Consider the following 24,887-nt stretch of genomic DNA (forward strand, 5'->3'; position numbering starts at 1 on the left):
TCTCCGACCGAGTGAGAGAGGCACGTTCCTCCCCAACCCGTCAACGAGGCGTCCGTGAAGACCACTACGTATGACGCCACCCTGCCCAGGGGAACACCCCTGAGAAGGGCAGAGGGTCCTTTCCAATATTCCAGGTCTGGCGACACCGAACGGGGAACGAGGAGCACCCTGAGCTTGTGTCGCCTGGGGTCCAACCGTTGGCGAGCAAACCACCGCTGGAGTCTGCGCATAAAAAGCAGACCCAGGGGGACCAGGCGCATGGTGGACAGTGCGGTCACGTTTCTGCGAACGTGAAAACGGGAGAGCGCCGACAGGATGGCGTCTCGCCGAGGAGGCGAAAGCATCGCAGTCATGGTGGCTGAGTCTAGGCAAAGCCCCAAGTAGACTGTCTGCCGGCTGGGGAGCGGGGAGCTCTTCTTGATGGCAAAACCCAGGAAGGAGAGATGGTTTATCACCAACATGGTGTCCCTTCTCGCGGTCTCTTCTGAGTTGCTCAGAATAAGCAGATCGTCTAGGTAGAAGAGAATCCTCTTTCCCTGACGCCTGAGCGGTTCCAACGCCGTCTCCACACACTTCGAGAAGGTGCGCGGAGCCAGTGAATAGCCGAACGGCAGACACTGGTACTCGTACGCCATCCCCATAAAGGCAAAGCGGAGAAACTTCCTGTGCGCCTGCCGAACAGGGACGTGGAAGTAAGCATCCTTGAGATCCAGGGATGTGAACCAATCGCCCTCTCTCACACACCGGAACAACGCTCCGACAGTGAGCATTCTGAACTTCCTCGTGGCAACGAATCTGTTGAACACGCGAAGATCCAGAATAGGTCTCTTTTCCCCTGACTTCTTGGAAACCAGGAAGTAGCGGGAATAAAACCCTAGGTGAGACTCGTAGGGGGGAACGACAGTGATGGCCCCCTTTACCAAGAGACGTGCCACCTCTGCTGCTAGAGCCGTGCTCGCAGCCGGGTCCCGTAGCGTGGTCTCCACCAACCCCATAAAGGGTGGGGGACGACGCTTGAACTGTATGGGATGGCCCCATCTCAACGTGGTGTCCAACCACGATGGCAGAACGCACCGCTCTTGCCAACACGCATAGCGTCGGAGAGAGGGCGAGCCGACAGCTGAGGAAGACCGTCCAGGAATAACCCGTATTCCTCTGCCCCTACCGCCTCCACACTGCGTGTGAACCAAGGGGGGCTTCCCATGAAAGGGAGGAGGCTCAGCGAGCGTAGGACACGTACCAGAACTAGCAGCTGTAAAAACAACGAGCTGTCTAGACGTCGCGCTCGTGCCCGCTGAACAGGGAGCGAGCCGTCCGGCCGCAGCACCTGTGCGCATGCGCTGTCCGCAGGCTGTAGCCACAGCGCGCGGACCCATCTCCTCACCTATAATGTGGGGAACCAGGAGACCGGTACAAGCGGCCGTATCCACGGGCTCGTGCAACGAGTCTCTGATCCGTCCACGAGGCTCCAAGGGACGCCGCTTCTTAGAAGCAGGTGAACCTGAGGCCATGTGAACACGCCGTCCGACCGCCACCCTACAGCCACCGGGCTGAGAGGGGGAAAGAGGCAACATGGAGGAGCGCACCACAAGCGTAGGACGCAGGTGGCCTGAGGAATATCGCTCTCTAGGTACCATGTACTGCCGTTCGGCCGAACGGTCTTTACTTTTTACTTTAATAGGGAAAGAAAAAGTAGGAGCAAGCGTCCGGAACTTCCCGGTCCGTGGCGCTGCTGCTCTCCCCGTGCGCGGCGGCGGCTGCTGCTGCTGCTGCTGCTGCTGCTGCACCGGGGCTGGAGTCGGAGGCGGCCCCCTGGAACGCTGGGACTGGCCTAGACCCCGCTTTCTCCCAGCCTGCTGGCGGGAGGAGCCCGTGAGAATCGCCCTGAACCGGGAACGATTCTCACGGACTGACTGCTGGTGCGCGAGCACCTCGGAGAACCTGGGACCAAATAGGCCATCCAGCGCTAGTGGACCCTGGACGAGGCTGGCCCGCTCTCACACGGCACCGCAGTGTGGGAGAGCCATATGACCCTTTGAATCATGGTAGCCCACGCCATATGCTGGCCGGCCGAAACGGCTATCGGCTGGCATAGCTGGAGGATGGCGCTGGAAAAGCGGGAAACCGCCAGCCATCTCGCGGCTTCCTCCGGGCCGTAAGCCTCCCTGTCAGCCGACAAGGAGACCATGGCAGAGGAGAGCAGGGCGATGTTGTTGACCGCCGCCGCGGATTGAGAGGCACAAACGAACACCCTGTCCGTTAGGCCGACAATCTCCTTCTGGAGGCGGTCGGGGGGGCAGCGGCTTTTCGTTAGGCGAGAGGCGGGGCCGGCATGGGAATCCCTTTGATGGCCGCCGCCTCACCCATGATCTCCCGGAAGAGATCGGTCATCCGGCGCGGACCCTCGTGTTGTATGACGGTGGCGGTTGTAACCCGAGAGTGGGAAAAACCGGACGCCTAGTCGCCGAAGACGTCGTCCAGAGAAGCGCTGCCAGGGGAGGCTCCAGGCGAGGGATCCCCCTCGCCTGAGTATCGGCCCACCCCTCCACGTCGGTGAAATCCGTGTAGGATCTTACCGGAGCCTTCAGGGTCGAAGGGTCCTCACCTGCAGCAATAAACAAGTGCTGCAAAGGCGGGAACAAGGGGCACTGAGTAACCCGCCGGGAAAAAGATGGGGTGCGAAAAACTCGCCCTGCATATCGTCAGATACGGGGGCGAGAGGCGGGGCCGGCATGGGAATCCCTTTGATGGCCGCCGCCTCACCCATGATCTCCCGGAAGAGATCGGTCATCCGGCGCGGACCCTCGTGTTGTATGACGGTGGCGGTTGTAACCCGAAAGCGGGAAAAACCGGACGCCGAGTCGCCGAAGACGTCGTCCAGGGAGGCGTCGATGATGCCATCGTCGACGTCAGGGCCGGCCCTGAACAGGTCGATGGCGTCAGCCAGTTCCACCGCAGGGGAAAAGAAGAGATGCCTGGAGAGGATCCCCTCTTCAGGCAGCTCCCGGCAGGCGAAACAGGAGACGGGGGCCGCCATAGCAGCCGCGGCGTGGTCGGCGCCGAGGCACTGAAAGCATGCCAAGTGCCCGTCACCCGGTGCCAGGGAGGCGGGACAGGAGGCGCATAGGAGTCCTGAAAAGGACCTAGCTCCAGGAGCGCTCTCAGGTGGCCCTGAAAAGGGCCGTTTGTCCGCGGCCTCGCCCGAGCCGCTGCCACCGGCTTGGGAGATCCGTGTTGAAGTTCTCATCTTAATAGTTCTCAATTTCTCGCTGATAAGCACAAGTGCTGAAAGAAAAGGGAGGATGAGCGACGGTATACACCGCGTTATATAGACACGATACCGTGGGAAATGTGGGCGTTGCCCACGCTGATAAATGCATGCGTTTGAATTTTCAGCGCGCACAAGCGCGCGCACGGGACAAGCCCATAAGGCGAAGCCTAGACGGCGTAGCCTACATGAAATAGAACACCCTCTTTTATTGACTCGACATTCGACAACACGTACATAGAACAGCACACCTAACTAACACACAAGTCATTCTCGGTGATGGTGGCAACGACACACAACAGAACACCACACAACAATGAACAATCCCAACCCATTAACCCCACTGATCATTAATAACACCAACAACTAGCAACGGACCCAGAACAACAACAATAACAGCAACAATAACCCCAACAACATGCGCTCCGAGAATCCCCCAGAATCCCCGGCACGAACCCGGAAGAGAGCGAACGCGTTGCGAACACTGGTCGTTACAGTATGTTAACTTATGAACATTAATACAAGTAGGCTATGTTAACTAGCTAGGTTTAAGTATTAAGATGTTAGATAGATATAACAAGAGGTATTCAGATGAATTGAACACAGCAAGATATTGTAACGCTATAAATATGTAGAAGTTTGATTAATAGTTAGAATAGATATCACATAAATTAGTCAAGTGGAGGTCGTGCGTTTTCGTGGCCGAGTGGTTAAAAGACGATGTACTACAAATGCTTTGGGATCTTCCAGCGCAGGTTTGAATCCTGCCGACAACTGTCGTTTTTATTGGTCAATCAGGTAATGTTTTAAATCAGCAAACCACATTTGTTAGAATTTGACATTCATACACATTTATAACGACCCAGCTTCAAAACAATACTTCAAAATCATTTAACGATTCTGACTATATGACAATTTTCCCTTTTCAGTCCCTTGTTGCGTTTCATCTAGTCTTGTGATTAACACAAAATATTTGAGAAATCACGCATCATTTGAAAAGGTAGGTAAGGTATAGTTGCTTTAATTTGATCGCTACATGCTAATTTTTGACCAATCAGGGATGAGTTTCCCTGATTGATCCAAAATCCTTTTTGGTTCGGGAAATCATGTTGGGTGAACAGCGTTGAGAAATGAAACAAGGGGACTTCTATTCATGGTTTAGTTTCGAAATTCTGCTCACTTCCACTGGGTTCTCCAACAACTTTTGAACTTCAAAGGCTCACAGCCAAATCCTCCTTTCCTGCACCTGGTCTAAATTAAGTATTGAACGGCAAGGAATGGAAAGCAGACATGAACAGTTTATTAAAAAAAGAACCAAACAGATTTGAGGACGTTCTAGAAGATCTTGATGACCTGGATGCAGTACTGGCCCATCTCCTTCTGCCTTCTCAGGGTCTGGATCTCCTGCAGACTTCCCTCCAGCTTCCCAAGCTCAGAGCAGAATCTCACCTGGAGGGGAGAGACAAATCAACCTTGCTAAAGATACCCGTTGGCTCACATCTCCACATCCCACGCCCTTGAACCCCATACTAGTGGATCACCTTCCTCACAGTAGGATGACTTTTGATTGACAATTTCCCCCTAATATGCAGTCCTGGTATGAGCTTCCCCATTCATACATATTATACATTATATTAGTATTCATAGGCGTCAATGACGCTGGGGACGAGTACCCAGTTTGTCAAGATTCATTTCGTACCCACCACTTGTAAAAAATTAAATAAAAAATTGAATTATGGATTATTACACGGCTCTTCTCAATGCTGTAGACTGCTCCATTCACTTGCATGGGCCTTCCCAACGTTCAGCTGTCAATTATTTATTTTTTATTACACGGCTCTTCTCAATGCCGTGGAATGCTGACATCCAGCATATTTGACCGCCGTCAAGGAAAGTGGATTTTTTTTCCCTCCGATTCACGTCATCCGTATCACTCCGCAAGTAGTCCGGTAACTTATCAACCCCAGCGTATTCGGTTGCTAAGCGACTTCGGCAAACTAATTCTCTGCTGATCAATGCTACGAATGATAACAAATACATTGTAAAAAGACACTGTATGAAGTTATTTTTTCGTTTTGGCAAGTAGCCAATACTAATAATACCAATACTCTTCTTTGGCTGGGATGCAATGATGAGGCATCAGACAAACAATAGCCTGAATACATAGGTAAAAAGCACCAGAGCAGGTTGCTAGTACCATGGACAGTATCAGAGCGATAACCTGTTGAACTAAATGGATGTAGTAGGCTACACCACGGGATGCATCTGCAGACCACTACTAATTTAATAAAGGTAAGGCGCGATATTTATTACTTAAGATTTGCAGGTGCTGTGGTGAGGTCTTTTGTGTTTTTTACACTCAAGTGGTCGGCTTTCTTAACTTGCAATCGTTAGTCGGTGGAGTCAGTCTCTTGTTGACAAAGTGACTTTTGGGCATTCTTGCTTTGCTTGAATTCTGGAATAATTGTGGGGGAGAGTGCATGCGTTTGTCAGAATGCCTGATGGAGGCTAAATTGGATGGAATGCTGTGAACTGAGAACAGCCAGCTCATGATTTGTCCGATGCTTTTTGGAAACGTTTTTTTCATAAAACGTGCCCGACAGATTTTGTATACATTTTATTCCTTAGTTATTAGCTACATGGGTATGCCCATGCAGTATGTATCTTTCAGAACCTTTCTTTACCTGCACTAAAGAGAAAAAAGAGTGCATCCTCATTGTACCCAGCACTTCCAAAAATGTGTATTACACACGGGCACACCTGGAATTGCAGTTCTAGGCACCATATTAAAAAATGGGACCACAGCAGTATATTTGAATCAGGCCTTACCTAGACAGATTGTTTTTCCTATTTCAGCTCATTACAACAGTGTTAATAGTGTATAGTGCAACAGTGTTCTGGGAAATTGGACCCGTTTTTCAAACTTGGCTTTCATTTCTTCGACTAGGGGTTCATATCATAGCCACCATCCCACCGATGGATAGGGGAGGGTTAGGTTACCTGGGATCTGACGAAGATGTGGAGGTTCACCAGTAGGCCTCTTGCCTCGGGGGTCATCACCAGCACTGTAAAGTGGGCGTCCAGCAGCAGGCACACCCAGTCCATGATCTACACTCACAGGGCAAAACTAACTCTTAGTCGTCTCACCTACTGCAACAGCGTTCTGCCATCTAAAAGCCAGATCTGTTGTTATGAATATTATTCCATTGGTACAGACCTGGGTCAGAGTGGGCGCTATTGACTTGTCCTCCTGCTTGAACGAGTCTTGTGAATACTGCAAGTAGAGGAAGTGCAGGTACTGGAGAAACAGCTGGGAGAGAATGAGAGGACATCATTAAAACATGGATGTCAATACTTGCCTCGGATTGTAAAGCAAAAGAATAATAATTAATCCAAACTATCATTGACACACTGGATTCATTGATGGTCCAGCTGGACACTTGGAGGTCAGTGGAGGGAGACGAGAATCCATTAAACCAGAGAAACAACCACAACGAGAATGACAATCTGCTTTGGCTGCAACTTGTCATGGAATGATGGTGAGTTTAACATTTGATAAATGAACCGGACGTATCCATAAAGGAAAGTTATCGGTTCCAGCCATCCTTTCAGAAAGGCTCTGGCTCAGAGTGAAAGAAAGATTGCTAGGTTCTAGAGTTCATATAGAACAGGTTCTGGATTACAAATCAAAAGGACATAAGGGAGTACAGCTTCAAACATCTTCATATATTTTAAATCCTGAAAAGAGAATCATGGAAAAAGTCGGACAATGCCGGTTCTTGTTTGCATTGGTCAATTGGAGGATCAGCCCTGACCAATGAGGCCAATGCTCCGGTGTCTGGTGGAACTCTCAACAGGGTTCAGAAGAAGAGCTCACCATGAGCTGTTGAGGAGAGAGGTCCTTGAGATGTGGGAGCAGGAAGGCGTCGCTGTAGGGCGTCTGGATGACCTCGTTGCTGCAGGGGGTTGTTAAGAACGCTTCGACACTCAGGACTTCCTCTGCTCTTCGCGCCAAGGCAGGTCTATAGGCAGCTCTTCACTATGCTGTATGAAACCTATACATGTTCCCGACATGGTTTAATAAGTATTCAGTATCTTCAATGCTTGGGACATGTGAAGTTCTAAAAATGTCACCATCTTTTATAGAAAACTTGACTATTTAGAGACCAAAAAAGGTTTTCATTGGCTAGCTCAATCTGTCAGTGTGGACCACCAACACAGCTGGTAACACGTTGACCAGATATCTGCGTGGACAGAAAGACCAGAAAGACCCCAGTGAACCAGCAGATGTCTCCACATTCTTGGACCATATTTACTTAAAGAAGCTTGTAATAAAGATAGTATTTGGCAATATGGCAGAGTTTTAAACCAATCTTTAGAGGATACAGAAGGACAGCTTTGTGAACTCCTAGAGGGCAGGTGTGGATTGGTGGGCTGGAGGGCTTCTCTGGGTCTGGTCCTCCTCCCGTGGAGGTGAAGCCGTTCAGCTCAATGCCCCTTTGAGGGGCGGAGTGCATCTCCATAAAGGACAGGCTGCTGGGCTCCAGGCAGGCGGTCTGCACCTCAGCCTCGGGGGCGCTAGACACAGAGACCCTTAGTACCAGCATGTTACCAACCAGTTTGAACAGGAATATAAGAGCCTTTTTCATTCAACCAGTGGCCTGGGAACATGAATATTAGAGACATTATTGATTGCAATAATACAACTCAAATCCAACTAGAGACACAGCTCCATAGGGAGGATGTTATTGTATGGCACAAGTGACATTCCCCGTGAAATAAGGTGCTATTGCTTCACTCTGTTCACCAGGTGTCCCTGGGACTTGTCGCACACACACAAACACACTAGGGCTTTGTATTCGAACGAATATTAGGCAGCCCTTAATATTCGAACCTGTTATGGGCAGGCCAAGAGGGAGAGACGCGGACAACCCGACGCAGTCTATTCATAATATTGTAATGACCACGGAAGAGGCAGTGAATGAAGTATTGATTAGACAGCGATTTATTAGAAACCAAAAAAACGTTGGAACAAGCAAGTATGGTAACCATATAAGCTATGGTAACCATAGCAACACCGGTAAACAAACTTTGCGAAGCCCAATTCAGGTCTTACTGAAGGCATTTAATGGTCAAAATATTAGTAATAAATATTCAAATATTAATAAACAAACTTCGAATAGGATTTTTGGGCAAAAACACACACACACACACACACACACACACGGCTTCTTAGAGGTTACCTGAGAAAGGTTTTGAGGCAGCAGCAGGTGATGTTCTCAGGGACGTCTGGGAAGGCCTGCAGGCAGAGCTGAGCCAGGAGGTAGTCCCTCTTCTCCAGGGCCAGCAGCAGCAGCTCGGGGCACACGCTAAAAATTGACAACATTTACCTTTTCATTTCCTTTTTCTGTAAACATTCGTGAGGTCCTCAGTCTTACCCCGGTCCTGGAGCCGTGATACCGACCTGTGACAGAGGGAGCCAGTGCGGACTAGCGCGGCAAGACCGCTGGCCGGGTAGAAGGGGGGGTCGGTGGAGCTCCGGGACACAAGGCTGCAGGCCAGCTGACCTAGCCACGGATGGAGGTCCTGGGGGTCCGCATGGGAGAGGAGGGCCTCCACCTCCCTCTGTACCGCCTCCACCGTCGCTGTCTGCACAAACACTCTATGAGGACCGGCCCGCCCAATCTTATTCCAAAGCACTCATCCTCATTTTAAATGAGCTCTGGTAATATGTTATATCACAATAATAAGTCATACATATTATTAATAGACTTCATTGAGTGTACCAGGGATGTCCCAATCCAGCTTTTTGCACTTCCGATCCGATACCGATATTGTAGCTTTTAGCATCGGCCGATACCGATACCGGCCGATCCAAGCATGTATTAAAGATTAAAGATATTTACTTATTTTGTTGTACTACTCATGTTGAAAAGGGTTTTACTCTTAAGAACAACTAGCCAACTTAATTAGGTTAGTTTGAATAATCCACAATAGTTGGTAATGAGAAGCTGACCTGTTTATTCAGGGTTAAATAAACACAAAATAGACAAAATAATAAATAGTCAAATTACCACACACACACTGAATTGGCATCAGTGCTCTGTTCTTGAACAACAAGAGTGTAAACAATATAACATTATATATAAAAGCAACACACACAAAACCTGAGTAGAAAATAGTCAAATTACCACACACACACTGAATTGGCATTTTTATCGATAACTTTAAATCCTTAGTGGGACATGCACAGACAAGTGGGATGCTGGACAGGTCACTAGGTGTGCGCTAGGTGTGCTGAACAACGCGGACCGGATTTGGGGGGAAAAGCTGAAAAAAACTGGAATGGATTACCTACATTGGTGCGCTCGAAAACACGGACCAGAGTTTTGAAAACAAACTGGATCGGGAGTCCGGATCGGGATTTTCCCGTGCAGGCCGATCCGATATTGATATGCATTTATTTGCTAATATCGGCGGCCGATCCGATCCAAATATCGGATCGGGACATCCCTAGAGTGTACATTTCCTTATAATCAAGTTATGATGTGCTTTCAAAACTAAAATGTCTACTGAAGCGAGTTATGCCAACTGAATGTGAAGTTTGCATAACAATTGAGGTTACTTTAGTCTTTTCAAACTGCCGGAGCCAACCTTACCTCCACCAGCCCCAGGACGTGGTCCGCTGGCCCAGCGGAGGATGCTTGGACCGGTTTTGCTTTCTACATCCCAAGAAAACATTAAGGAGCATTATTAATTTGTTCCTGAGATCTGTCCACCATAGTATCCTAATGTCTTTTCACAAGCAACCGACAGGTGCATGTTGCAGCTCTAAAAAAGGGGCCTCACATTTTGGGATGATTCGATGGGGTCAGAAGGCGTTCTCCCATCTAGGAGAGAGCTCCAGGAGGGAACGCAGGCCGGCACTCTGGAATCTGAGGCAAAAAAAGAGGAAATAAAAAGGAATTTTTAGACCTGAACTGGGCTGTGCTTTTAACAGTTACAATGGTTAACAGCAATTTTATTAAGTTACTCAGCTTCTCTATTCACAGTTTAGCAAAGGTACCCCCTGCTTGTTACGACATGATTCATCCTCCTGAGGCCTGGAGCCACGCAGGCCTCAATGAGGTTTGCATGGTTGAGCCTCTCTGGAGGCATGAGTGAGAGGCTGAGTCACGGAGACCCTAAGAGGCTTGAGTGTCTCCAGAGAGCTCAGCCACTCATGAGGGGAACTCATGGGGAATGCATGGCTCAGGAACCCATGAGGGGACCTCATGGGGTCTGCATGGCTTCAGACTCCATGAGGTCTGCATTGCTCCAGACCCCATGAGGGGTCTGCAGATCTAACGTCCAGCAGCAGAAGCACCCAGAAGCATAAGCAGAGATGAAAGAAAAACCGCTACGAAATGAAAATACACTTGACACACAGAACGGCCAAACATAAAACACATCAATTGTTGCATGTTATTTTGTGTTGTGTACAGTTAATGTGTTGAATGTTTGAGTTTTTGAGCAATCTGCACAAAAAATCCCCCTTGGCACAAATCTACTTGTACCCAAGACATGGATGTACAGTACGCCTTGCTGTGCCTCAAGTGGACATGGAGTCGGACGGAGCTGCATCATCACCTGTTACGTTCCCAGTTATTTGCGGGGTTTTGGTTTTCCCTTCCTGTTTTTTCTTTGCCCTAAATTTTTAGCAATCCTGACTGGCTCATTGGTGGAGTCTTACTAACGAGGGCCAAGCCCCCGCTTAAAAGGCCTTATCAGATCCACCTGGTCGCGGAATGCTCCATCCAGCCGAAAGCTTGTTTGTAACATGCACATGGTGCATGCAACATGCACATGGTGCATGCAACATGCACCAGGTGCATGCAACATGCACCAGGTGCATGCAACATGCACCAGGTGCATGCAACATGCACCAGGTGCATGTTCCCTGCCTGTTGGTTGGTTCCCTGCCTGTTAGTTTTGTTCAATGGTCACTTTTTGAATTCTTTAGGTGCTGGTAGAGGTGAGTGGCCTTTTGTTTGGTGTCCCATTTTTCTCCTGTTTTGGGCAATTAGTAAGCTAGGCTTACCCTTTGTTTTCTTTTTAATAAAACAGTTTGATTAAGGTAAGACTGTTATGTATGTTATTTTGGCCCAGACTCACCCCGACGTATAACTTTTGTAATTAGGGGTCCGAGCCAACAGGTTGGATCCCAATTGTTTTTGTAAGGATTATTATTCCGTACGCCTTAGAAGTGGTACCACAGCCCAAACCGTAAATGGTGCAGACACGCCAATTGCATGACTAGATCCAGGTACGGCACCGCTACTCAGATAACCAAATCCAGACACGCCGGTCACTAGGTGGCGCTATACCAAGGAATACACGTTTGGGGCTATAACTCCCACACCGAACCTCCCACGGTCCAAAACGTTAGACACACAGATTCACTGGAGTCTGCTGCATCTTTTGGCATAGGCCACGCCCTCCTCCCACATTTCTTGACCGATCGACACCAAACTTTGCACACGACATCTTCAGACACTCTTTTTTGATCCGACCTTCGACGACGAAACAGTAGCATTTTGAATATTTGTTTATTAGCTACGTTACACTTGGAAAATAAAAAATAAAAAAAAATAAAAATTAGACATCGGATCGAGTCCAAATTTTACACACATGTTGGTGCTACACTTAATGTCGTTCGATAAAAAATTCGGAAATTTTAGCCATAAGGAGGCGCAGTAAACGAGGAAATTGTATATCTTCTACAAAATTTCGCCATTAGGGGCCGCCATAAACGAGGGAATTGTTCATCTCCTAACTGGCCAAAGCAATGTTCTGAAAACGCGTTTGGGGATATATCTCCCACACCGAACCTCCCACAGTCAAAACCTTCGTATCCACAGGTTCACGGTAGCGTTTTGAACACATGCTTCGCGTTGTGCCGGCGAAATGCACATTTCTTGGACCCCTGCATAACTGCTTGCAGTTCTAGTTAGGGGTCCAAGCCAACAGGTTGCTTCCCCCCCCATTGTTTTTGTAAGGATTGTTTTTCTTACCTCCCTAAAAGTGGTACCACAGCCCAAACCGTAAATGGTGCACACACGCCAATTGCATGACTAGATCCAGGTCCGTGCGGACTACGCAGACGACAAAATCCAGACCTGCCGGTCACTAGGTGGCGCTATAACAAGAAAATCGCGTTTGGGGCTATAACTCCCACACCGAACCTCCCACAGTCCAAAACGTTATACGTACAGATTCACTGGAGTCTGCCGCATCTTTTGACCTAGGCCACGCCCATTTGCGTCTATGAATATTTTTCGCTAAATCGCGAAAACCGCAAAACTGCCTTTTCCCTACTCCTCCCACATTTGACCAATCAACACCAAACTTTGCACACGACATCTTCAGACACACACGCAAAGAAATTATCGAACACTTTTTTGATCCGACCTTCGACGACGAAATGGTAGCGTTTTGAATATTGGTTTATTAGCAAAATTAGACGTGGAAAATCCCAAATCCAAAAAAATAAAAAAAATCAGACATCGGATCAAGTCCAAATTTTACACACATGTCGGGGCTACCCATATTGGCGTTCAGTAAAAGATTCGGGAAATTTCGCCATAAGGGAGCGCAATAAACGAGGAAATTGTATATCTTCTACAAAATTTCACCATTAGGGGCCGCCATAAACGAGGGAATTGTTCATCTCCTAACTGGCCAAAGGAATGTTCTGAAAACGCGTTTGGGGATACAACTCCCACACCGAACCTCCCACAGTCAAAACCTTCGTATCCACAGGTTCACGGTAGCGTTTTGAACACATGCTTCGCGTTGTGCCGGCGAAATGCACATTTCTTGGACCCCTGCATAACTGCTTGCAGTTCTAGTTGATATTCCTTTTACAATAAATCTTTCTGTTAACTTAAGACTAGTGGGTCATTACATCACCTCTGCTGCCAGCACGCTTCAATTTCCCCAGGGCGGTGGCCAGGGAAGAGGTGGGACACTCGTAGGGAATCACCGTCAGACTCCTTCCGTGGGGAATGAACAACTTGCCAGCGTAACTCCACAGCTGAACCAGGGACAGAGAAACAAGAACACAAGCCAAACCTGAGATTGGATACTCATACGAGACTGAGAAATCCTCCTACATCCAGAGAGAGTGAGTGAGGTAGGTAGGTTTGGAGAACAAGACTGGTCGGGTCTGCACAGTCGAGAGGTGAGGTGATGTTCTACCAAACAGTCACTCAGCACCATCCAGCCAAGAGTTCACTTGACCAGCAGACAGGTCACCTGACAAGCTGACGGGTCACCTGACCAGTTGACAGCCAGTTTAAAGCTGCACTAGAAGGACTTTGGTTTGATCCAGTTGCCAGTCATGAAGATCCTAAGCAGGGCTCCAGAGTGCGCCTAATTTGAGCGCACATGCGCCTAGAATTCGGGGTAGTATGACCAAATATTTTATTTGGGCGCACCGGTGCGACTGAAAATGTATCTGGTATAGGGCTGTAACGATACGCGTATCAAACCGAAAATCGCGATACTCAAAGCCACGAACCTGTCTCGCGGTGTGAGAAGGCAGAAGCGCGATATGCCCTTTCTAACTCTTCGGTCAAATTGTCAGATTGAAATTTGCTAATAATTTGTCTAAATAATAGTCTGCTGACAGCGCCCCCTCCTATCGATGCTGTAAATATGTGACGAGATGCCCTCTCTGTGATCACAGCTCTCCGTGGCTACGGAGGATTGCATTTCTCCACAGCCGTCGAAGTCCTCATATGCGATATGAACAACATTTATCCAGAGTGGGCCAAGCGCGAAAAAAATTGCCTGTGTGATCCTGTCTCTATTGTTTTGTGTGATTTGACTGGCAGTTTGTCTGCTTATAGGTCGTAATGAAGCGGCCACCGATTATTGACAGGATGGGTAGGCCTACTTTATTCTACCGGACTCGTTCGCTTCTTCACTAGACACACGCGCTACCCGCTACCGCTCGCTCTCCTCGCTCGTCCACTCACTCGCTGACATCACTCACACTGCCATTCTCCCGCACACACATATGCTACTCGTAACACTATGCGTCGTTATTGCGACGTTCATGTTTTTCCTCATCTATTGAAAGTTAGGCTATTAAACATGTTGCATTCTATACGGCCTGATTTTGTCATTATTTAAGCTACATAGCCTAATAAGAAGCGCTAATAAGGATATTTGAATAAACCAACCAAACATTTAAAGGGGCCCTATTATGCCTACCAGCAAAAAGCATCCTCCAACTGCAATCTTTGGTTATTTCTTTATTAATTTAGCTATACTTTAATAGTATTCTTTCAGTTCAAATCTGTTCAGTGTTCCAAATTATTTGTTATTAAATGTTACATTAAGATAATTGGTATTTAAGTGTTGTTTAAATAAAATGCTTTTTAAATTTAAAAGAATCGTGGGATGTATCGAACCGTGGGTCAAAAATCGTGATACAAACCGAATCGTGAATTTGTGCATCGTTACAGCCCTGGTATAATATATATATTTTTTTTTTTACAGAGCAGTCTATTCATAATATTGTAATGACCACGGAAGAGGCAGTGAATGAAGTATTGATTAGACAGCGATTTATTAGATACTTTTCCACGCAAGACCGGTAACAATAGCAACGCCGGTAAACAAACCCGCGCAGCCCAATCCAGGGGCCTGTACTACGAAGCTCGATTAGAGGGTTAGCAAGGTATGTTGAGCTGAAAGCCTGGGTTAGCTGTACCATGAAAGTCGATCTCTTTAAGCGTCGCTGTATCACCATGGTGTCTTACGCTCGCAACCAAACCTGGTCGGGAGCAGCTTTTCAGCGAGTCTACCCGGAGATCGGCTACTTATATCGGCGTGCGCAGCTTCCTAGCCCCTCCTCCGATAATGGCGTCACCATTTGTGGGTGTTACCATGGACCTCGGCGCACTTATCGTACAGGCGTCTCTCCGGAGACAGAGGGTTTTTCGGGACAGAACCGATCCCTTGGCATTGTCTGACGATATTCTTTATATATTAATTTAATTAATGGTCAAAATATTATTAATCAGTGGCGTAAATATCGACGGTGCAACCGGTGCAGCTGTCCGGTTGCCACCCCCCCCTCAACAACTCAGCGTAAGGCAGGAACGGTCCAACGCCCCCCCTCCTCCTCAACAACTCACAACTTGGGTGCACCATAAATACGTGCTGGTGCACCCAAATGAAAAAATTTGGCGCACCAGTGCACCCAAGGAAAAAGTTAGTCTGGAGCCCTGCTAAGTATCCTTTATTGTCCTGAAGAACAGGATTTCCTCGTTACGGTTTCTTTTCTTTATACGTTCTATGAAATGTGCTTAATAAAAAAGGTTCCTACCTGTCCATAGACTTTGCCTGGAATTTCCTTCCCAGCCTGGAGAGTCTGGAAGTTGGTATTCCAGATGCAAAGGAAGTCTGGGAAATCAAATGGACATGTAAATTTAAGACTTGTCAAAACTCAAAGTATTTAGTAATAGCATAACAAATAAATGTATGCAAAGTTACGTAACATCATGCGGATCAAGATGCAAAGATTGAACAGCTATTATTCAAGTATGAAAGCCTATTAGTGAAACGGGCTGTGGAGAAGTCTTCGGTTGGTTGCTCTCCATCTATATGTATCACTCTCCTGCTCGCTCTCTCCATCTCTTTCTAATCTTACCTAGAAGATACAAGAGCTGTAATTTGAGGGTAACCACAGCCATCCGTCAGCCTCAGTGAGTGAAATACTCTATGATGTGTTTCTAGAGACCACCTGCCTCTGTGTGAGCCCATCTCAATTGTAGACCGAAGGGCGTCTCAATCATTCTATCAAAGAATCTTGCGGATGGTCAAGAAACCAAACTATTGCTTTTAATTTTCCTAAAACTTTTAGCAGTACCCACCTCATGAACATCCTCAGGAGAGCAAAACTACCGCTCTCCTGCTGTCTCTCAACTCAGCCCCACAGACACTAACTAATATAACATATTAGAAGCATCATCTATGCTATAATCTGTTAGGTAATAATATAACTGAGTTATAATCTGTTACGGAATAATATAAATGAGTTATGATCTGTTAAGGAATTTAACTGCGAGGTACTGAGAAGTGTGAATGTATATGTAATATAAATATAATGTAATGTAATATTAATGTTATGTATATTTAATGTAATGTAGATATAACTGTTCTATTGTGTGAGGTACATGTAATGTAATATCATAGCTGTAATGTCATATAATGTATATATAACTGTTCTATTGTGTGAGGTACGGAGGAGTGTTTACTGGTGCCGGGTCCGGCCGCAGGGTGGGGGGCCCCCACCACGGCCACGTGGCAGTCGTCCAGGTAGATGGCGGAGGCGGCCTCCAGCAGGGCCCCCCCAACATGCAGGCCCAGCAGCTGGGTCCGGGGCAGGGGGGCAGCACCCCCTGGGGGCAGGGCAGGTGGCCCACGCATCGACACCAGGCTCTGGTAGACGTGGCCGTCGGGGTCTGGGGAGGGAAGGAGAGTTTTCAAAAAAGCCCAATTATAGGGGAGGGGCTTCATTAGAAGGGGAGGGCATTGTAACGTTCATGCACAGAAATAACCATAGTCTTCGTCTTAAAGCAAAGGACGCGTTTCACCTCACAGAACACAAGGAGAACTAGGATGTATTAGTGCTGTTCTCCAGGAGCAGAACACACGCCTGGATGGTTTAGCTCGGGTAGGACTCAACTGGGATGGACCACTTCGAATGCATAAGTACAAAAACATTGGATTGGGCTTCAGTAAGAATACGGTGGGGAGCATTTCTAGCATTTTGAATCTATTTACAAGTGTGTTATATTCTAACCCTCGATGTGAAACTGTCAATATGAAGCACAACACCATGTAGTGTTCACGAGGCCCCGGGCCCTTACACAGGCACAGGAGGCGGATGTGGCCCTCCTGGTAGCAGGCGGAGAAGCTGAGAGGGGCCTGGGCCTCTTGGGGGGCCGGCCCCTGTGGCTCCAGGCTGAACTTCTGTAGGCTGTTGGGTTTCAGTCTCTGCACGTACAGGAAATGACAGCTGTTCTGTGGGAGACGAGCACAGACAATCAGGACCGCAATCTAGTGAAACTAACGTTTTTCACAAATTCATTCGGTGAATACCTGTAACAGGAAAGATGTGGGGCGGAAACAGATTGCGTAAATGCAGTAGAGGGGGTAAGACAGAAGAAAGGGAGTATGATTTTGGGGTTCATTTTAATCATACTAAAAAAGTAATGATCATTCCAGGAATATGGCTTGTTTCAAGTCCTGTCCCGGTATAGCACCGGTATAGTCATGAGGCGGACACCTGGGTTATTAAATCCTCAGGACTGGGGAGGACCTCTTGTTCTCTGTGGTTATGGTCTGTGTTACAGATGGGGATGGGAATCGAGAACCGGTTCTTGTTCAGTACCGGTTCCGAGGAATCGTTAGCAAGCCTGCTTAACGATTCCGCTTATCGGTTCCGGTCGCGGCAAATGCGTCGTGACGTCACACACACGCTGCTTTGATTTGGTTCAGAACGCAGCAAACATGTCGCCGCCGAGGAAGAATCGCATTGTGCGTTCAAACCAAACGCGACGGGGCGACAATATCCCATACAAAGTTGAACGTAGAGACGCGTATAAGGGCGAGTTTGTCGCGGGAGAAAACCGGCGACAAGTTTTTGTCGTGATGACAGCCAATCAGCGTTCAACAGCGTGATAACTGAGTGACATGTGTAACGTAACAGCCAATCAGCGTTCAAACTCAGTAGAGTGCAGTCCGGGTGAACCGCGGAATGGAGGAGAAAGTGATTGTTGCAGTTTGCGACTCCCGGATCTCTATATATAATAGTATATAATATATTATATACTATATTATAATTGTATATATAATATCACGGCCAACAGCTCTGTCGCCTCCGGATGGCCGTAGCGTGGGGAGCTCTCATAGGGATTGGGCTTCTCGGGGTTTGTTTACCGGCATTGCTATGGTTTCCGGTCTTGTGTGTTCCAACGGTTTATTAGGTAGGCCCATCTAATAAATCTCTGTCTAATCAATGCTTCATTTTGTTTATGTCAGTTTAATTTTGTTACAAGTTGAATGCAAATGAGCACTGTTAGAATTCCAAAAGGCACAAGCTCTTACTTGGCTGTTTTCAGTCTGTGTTTTTAGTTGTATGGCACATAATGATGGCATTTGGGCTTAAAAAGCGATATATTTTTTCGTCTAGACCAATTGATTTGAAAATGTACAATTTCCTAATACTAGAAGCACTTCTGATCAGATATTAAAGAGATGTAATGCAAACAAACACATTTATACTTATTTTCTCACCCAATGAGAATCGATAAGAGAATCGATAAGGAATCGGATCGATAAGCAGAATCGGAATCGTGAAATTCTTATCAATTCCCATCCCTAGTTACAGAGCTCACTTAGCATAAAGAGAATCTTATGCACAATACTACCAAGATTTAATAGGAAATGCAATCACCTGTTCTGTTGTGAAGATGACAAAATGCTGCGTCTCTGCTGTTACGGTAGCACTCCACCTAGCCAACCACAAGAGAAAGGCATCACCAGAATGTCAACAAACGTACTCCTTTTAGTGAATGCAAAACTATTGTTTACAAGGCTGACTTAAAATCCGGCGACTTCGGTCACATCTAGCCGGTACGGTCGCTTCCTTGCATCACTTCCCCCACAGATACAAAGAAGTATTGTCCCTCCAAATCAGAGGCCACTTGGAGGAAGGGTCCCCCCACCAGCACCACTTTCAGTACGTTCACATGCACAGCTTAATCAGATTAAGGCCATAGTTCGACTATGCTCCTCAATCGGAACACTGCAATTGTCCGAGTATACATGGTGGTGAGAAAAAATAGATTCATTGGCCGAGGCATTTCTATCCCCGGTACGATCAGTGGCGCTGTGCCCATTTCAACTAGTGGTAATAGAGCTACCGGTTGACCTCTTTACGTCACTAGCAACAACAAACTCAGGCGGCCGCAGCATTCGAGAAAGATGTTTTCAATAGACAGCTGTCAGTTTACTTCGGGTCCATGTAATTTCTCAGACGCTCCATTGTTCCGACCTCTCTGTCGTTTGTGGACTCCTCCAGCGGCAGAGCATCGGTAGGAGTCCAGCCGGAGGAGTCCGTATACGGCCGAGAGGACGGAACAATGGAGCGTCGGAGAAATGGACCCGAAGTTAACCGACAGCTGTCCCGCATAAGCAACAATCCCTTTCACCTCTGTGTCCCGTTTCAATATGGACTTCATAGAGTCAAGCCAAAGTTCCGACGCTCCATTGTTCCGACCCCTCGGTGGTAGGGCTGGGCGATATACCGGTTTTAAAATTATACCGGTATATTTTTGAAAGCGATATGTAGTTGAGACAATATCGCCATACCGGTATATAATAGGGGTGTGACGATACACTCAGCTCACGAGACGAGACACGATATTCGGTTCACGAGAACGAGACGAGACACGATATTCGGTTCACGAGAACGAGACGAGATGAGATTTTTAGAAAACTACAATGACAAAATATATGACTGGACCAACAGACTTTTATTTAACTGAGTTGCACATGCATTTTGAAATGTTTTATTATAACTTTACATGCATGAAATTGAAACTAAAACTAAAATTTATAAAAGTTGATGTAAAATAAATTAAATTAAATAATTCTCTTTTTTTCAAGTGCAAACAATATTATGTGCAAAACCAAATCAAAGTTCTACTCCGTCAATACAGAGTGCAAATAGTGCAAACAGAGTGCAAGTATGTCACTGACAACTTGGTATTGTCCGTCTTATCAGTCACTGTACTGCCATTCATCATTTCCGCCCGGTACCCAAAATGCTGCCAAACAAATGATTTAAAAGTGGCGGGGGCATCTTCGACGGTAATACGGGTATTTTCCGACGTCATTCTGGACGTAGCAAAGGCGCATTACTGCCCCTACAGGCCACAAATAGAAGTTTGGATAGCTCACAAATCTCGCGAGACAGATTTTTAACCCGACGGGTAATATCGTCGAGTTTAATCTCGCGAGATTTCGTGGCACGAGATCTCGTCACACCCCTAGTATATAATATCTATTATTTTGATGTTGCCTTGCGAGCGCTTTTTATAATGCCGGCCGCTGCTCTCCGAGCCTTTTTAACGTTTCTCGTGAGAAAGCACGAGAAAGTAACGTGCGTGCGTGCGTGCGTGCGGTAGCGTGCGTGCGTGTCAGTTTAGTGAAGTAATGATCGAGTCCGGTTGTGTGTAAAAGAATGAAGCACCCGGCAAGAATCGGTGGCCGCTTCATTCCGACCATATTCCGACCTATAAGCAGACCCACTGCCGGTCAAAGGGAAGTGTGTGTTGCACCCGAGAGATCATCGGCCCTGGAGGGAACGTGTCTGGGAGCCGACAGCAGAAAGTTGTAACACTAACCATCTCGTAGTCAGAGGCGGAGCGCAAGAGAGTAGTATGTGCTCCAATAGTGCAAGATAAAAATAAAGCACATTAATTTGAATGATTTTAGCTTGTGTGTAATTTATCGCGGGCACGGGCACACACAAGCTAAAATCATTCATATTATAGAAGAGGCTGTCAAGGAAAACATGATTTTTTGTTTCTAATGACGTCTTTGGTATCAATCCGCAAATAGTCCGGTAACTTGTCAACTCCAGCGTCTTCGGTTGCTATGCGACGTCAACGTCTTTGGCGGACTATTTCTCTGCTGATCAACACTACGAATCCTGGTTACAAATAAATTGTAAAAAGACTCCATGAAGTAATTTTTTCGTTCAGGAAAGAAGCCGTGTAATAAGCGGGATAATAACCCTAACCCTACAGCTGTGCTTCGTTGAGCAAGAAAAAAAGAAAAACTAAATAAATGGTTGATAGTGAATTCTTGTGGCGCAGAGTTAAAACTACACACTTTACCCGTTTTGTTCAAAATATCGTTATAATATCGTATATCGCCATTCGAACAAAAAATATCGAGATATGAGTTTTGGTCCATATCGCCCAGCCCTACTCGGTCGTATGAAGACTCCTCCGGCGGCGGCAGAGCAGCTCCTCCGGGAGTCCGCACACAGCAACAATCCCTTTCTCCTCAATGTCTCGTTTCAATATGGACTTCAGAGAGTCAAAGCCCAATACCTTCTCCACAATGGACGAGATAACCCTCACTACAAGTCTTTACTTGTTGCTGCAGTTGATCTGCTTATAGGTCGGAATGAGGTGGCCACCGATTGATAGGCTGGGTACTTTATTTGTAGTTCCACTAACTTAACCGTACACGTCGATTGCAGACACAACCGGCCCGTTCATTCACTAAACTGACCCTCGCAACCACTCGCTCGACCACTCACCCGCTGAAGTCACTCACACAGCCATTCTCACACACACACATACACTTCTCTCGTAACAGAAGCATAGTGTGTACTGAATGCATGTTGATACACTTCTTATAGGGGGTAACTACGTTGGCACGACACCGGCTTCCTCCATCTTCTTCGCCACCTTTTTAAATAATTGCCATCTCTTGTTTTCCGCCGGCGACAACAAAATGACTATCGTCTCCTTATACTTCCGGATAATGGCCCCCAAGAAAAATCACGAGCATGCGCAGAACGCAAAATCCGATACCATGTGATCAGACCCGATACATGCACGCTTAATTCGACTAACAATCGAATAATCTAGGTGTCTTAATTCGACTATGAGTAACTCGAATCGATTATAGTGTGACTAAGGTGTATACATGCATCTTAATAATCCAATCATAGTTGGACTAACCCAATAATTCAATTTTCTTGAGTGCCATGTAAACGCACTGCGTGTCTACATGAGGACCACAGCTGATCAGTGCGGCCATGCCTCTCTTTTCTAGCGGATTTTAAATGTATTATCTAGTTAAGTTTGCAGACAGACCCTCTGAGGGGCTGTGAACGGGTTCCTCCAAAGACGATGCTAATGCATTATCTCAGACTGCATCATGAGATTACTTAATAAAAACCCTTTGCCATCTCTTGTTTCTATATTGTAACACTAAGAGGTTTGCTTATTGATGAATTTATGTAGTCTAGGTATTCTCTCCCTCGGTTGGGTTGTGACTTCATTGTTGAATGCACTTCTTGCACTTGCAAGAATAAGAGCATCAGCTAAATAAATGTTGAATAAATTGTATTATTACTTTGGATCAGCTTAATATATGTAATGACACTTGTGAAAGGGTCTAGCTCTTACACCCATCTGGACAGAAACAACATGACGACCCCCGGCCCTATTGATGGGGATGAGAGGAGGCTGGGCACCGACCTGATGTTCTCCTCCTGGCCAAGAACCTCCTCTATGGGCTGCTGGGGGGCAGCAAGGACATCGTCCAGGAGCCTGACCGCTCCTCGCACAAACAGCACGAACAGACCTCCCCCTGGGACAGCGTGGACCCTCCACACGTTGGCGGACAGCTGGGCACAGACACACACACGATTTATGTACGGCTATCAACTAATTGGTCATGATGTAAATTGACCATCCGTATTTTTGTAGCCCACTGTCAAACATGAAGTTTCTCAGGCCCCGCCCGACGGGGGGAAAATATATTTTCTAACTCAGCCAGCGTTTCAGGAATTTCTCGTAAAGACAGAGCAAGCCTGTATCCAAACATACAGTCGAGGAGGGGAAAGCAGTTGTTAAACCTTGTAGATTGAACAGAAAATACTTTTTAATGTACAATTTACCAAGGGGCTGTATTTAAAGCTATAAAAATAATAAAAATCTAACAAAACAAATTAGACAAAAGTCGAACATTTCCACCTGGTGGGGGGGGACGAAGAATTCATCGTTTGCGCATCTGGCGTCCACACGAATCCCAACACGAAAAAGCATGGGGCCGTTTCCTCTTTTTCACCCTGGGACCTGGTTTCAGAAAAGTGCGGTGGCACTGGCAGGCAACGAAAATGCCGGTTCCGTCTGGACGGTCGGCGCAAGGCTTATGCGTTTTTACACAAAAATCGTTTCAGAACTGTTCCACTCACCGTCGCTTTAAATGCTTTGTCCAACAGCAGGTCTTCTGCTTTCCAAACCCGGATCACCTAAAGCATGGAGGACATTTGAACAAAGTGGACCATCTCTCTTGCATACCAGTTATTTACATTTAGGGCATTTAGCAGACGCTTTTATCCAAAGCGACTTACAATAAGTACATTTGTCATAAGAAGTGCATCAATATATCGCTGTCGGTACAGAAAGGATGTTCATAGAACCAAGTGCAAATACCACAATCGCTAGGCTAATCAATTCCCCGTGTTACAGCCATGATAGCAGGTACTGCATTTGCTACACAGTTAAGTACTATAATACAATACAATACAGTGTACAATGGTGGCCACTGGCCAGAAGGGGGAGGGTGGCTATGCAGTGTCGAGGTAGACTCTTGAGTCTTTTTCGGAAGATTGTGAGCGACTCTGCGGTCCTGAGAGCAGCAGGGAGCTCGTTCCACCACTGAGGTCACAAAACCGAGAAAAGTTGTGACTTTGCTGAACGGCCTTTGTTTCTCTGGGCCCAGTTATAAACGAAACTATTTCCTGGGTAACCAGCCCACGTCGGTCATCAGAAAAAAAACAGGTAATGTTTTATACATGCCCTGCATACACATTTCAGGTTTTTAACAGCAGTCCTAGGATTATTGTTTGAAGGTTATATCCAAGCTAGTCTTCACTCCTGCGTGAATAACTAACACACACACGAAGATTTACCTTTCCGTCTGAAACGCTCACATACTCCTTGGTCCCGGCGTTGTAGACCGCAGGACACGACAGACTCTGTCCTTGTTTGAGGGTCCAGCTCCCCAGGGGCTTCTGGTCGGACACCTGAGAAGACCAGAGAGGAATCAAAATGGGTACATGGTCGGAGGAGACCAGAGAGGAAGTCCGAATAGGTACATGGTCTGAGGAGACCAGAGAGATTCGACGTTCACTCGGAATGGGGACATGGCATAAAACTAACCTACAGTATTCCTCTGTACTAGCTCCCGGTAGGAAGAAGATTTTATTTGCGTTACATTAATTCATGATTGGTTAGGGTTAGAGTGGCTGTTTGTTCAGCCTGATTACTGGAGATCTAATGGGTCCATATTTACATTCCTGCTCTTCCGTTCAATGGAGAATCATTGATTAGTTGCGTGGCTAGTTAAAACTCAACACATGTCGCGGTGCGTGTGTTGGTGCTTCACATCGCTGATGTAGTGTTAGTTTTGTGGTTAGTTAAACTCAACACGTGTCGTTGGTTTCCGAGTGCGGCTGGTCGGGCATCGTCTTACCTTATATAGGGTGACCGATCTTGTTGAATCGGTGACAACAACATGATCAATGTCGCTATCTACTTCAATTCCATTAATTCCTGAAACGAGTGAATTGGGAGTTTTGAGCAGAGCGCACAACGTGTAACCCTCATACAGCGCCGCCATGCTGCACGAGAAGACGTCTGCTTACAGTCTCGCGAGGGTTCGCTAAAACAATGGGTCCCGCTGAAGAGCAGTTCCTACTTGCTTGAAGACGACAGCGCCATGCTTGTCGGCATGGGGAATGACACCT

The 24,887-nt window shown here is 46.9% G+C and overlaps 1 protein-coding gene across 2 annotated transcripts; it reads right to left on the minus strand.

Annotated features, from left to right (window-relative positions):
• Nucleotides 1-4,003: 4,003 nt before the first annotated feature.
• nol11 (nucleolar protein 11) lies at nucleotides 4,004-24,877 on the minus strand. Of its 2 annotated transcripts, none has more exons than XM_060046124.1 (18): nucleotides 24,614-24,877; nucleotides 24,051-24,164; nucleotides 23,331-23,387; nucleotides 22,612-22,760; nucleotides 18,783-18,840; nucleotides 17,194-17,347; nucleotides 16,579-16,785; nucleotides 15,648-15,724; nucleotides 13,220-13,343; nucleotides 10,118-10,203; nucleotides 9,928-9,990; nucleotides 8,733-8,917; nucleotides 8,512-8,637; nucleotides 7,655-7,846; nucleotides 7,146-7,224; nucleotides 6,486-6,578; nucleotides 6,269-6,376; nucleotides 4,004-4,717 (listed from the first exon to the last, which is right to left on the minus strand). In XM_060046124.1, the coding sequence occupies exons 1-18, from the start codon at nucleotides 24,758-24,760 to the stop codon at nucleotides 4,604-4,606; spliced, it is 2,133 nt and encodes a 710-aa protein (XP_059902107.1). In that variant the 5' UTR covers nucleotides 24,761-24,877; the 3' UTR covers nucleotides 4,004-4,603. The 2 variants fall into 2 exon arrangements, with proteins under 2 accessions (XP_059902107.1, XP_059902106.1); XM_060046123.1 differs by having other exon boundaries at nucleotides 7,655-7,861; nucleotides 24,614-24,811.
• Nucleotides 24,878-24,887: the final 10 nt, after the last annotated feature.

The sequence above is a fragment of the Gadus macrocephalus genome, chromosome 3, assembly GCF_031168955.1.
Source record: "Gadus macrocephalus chromosome 3, ASM3116895v1".
Classification (NCBI taxonomy): domain Eukaryota; kingdom Metazoa; phylum Chordata; class Actinopteri; order Gadiformes; family Gadidae; genus Gadus; species Gadus macrocephalus.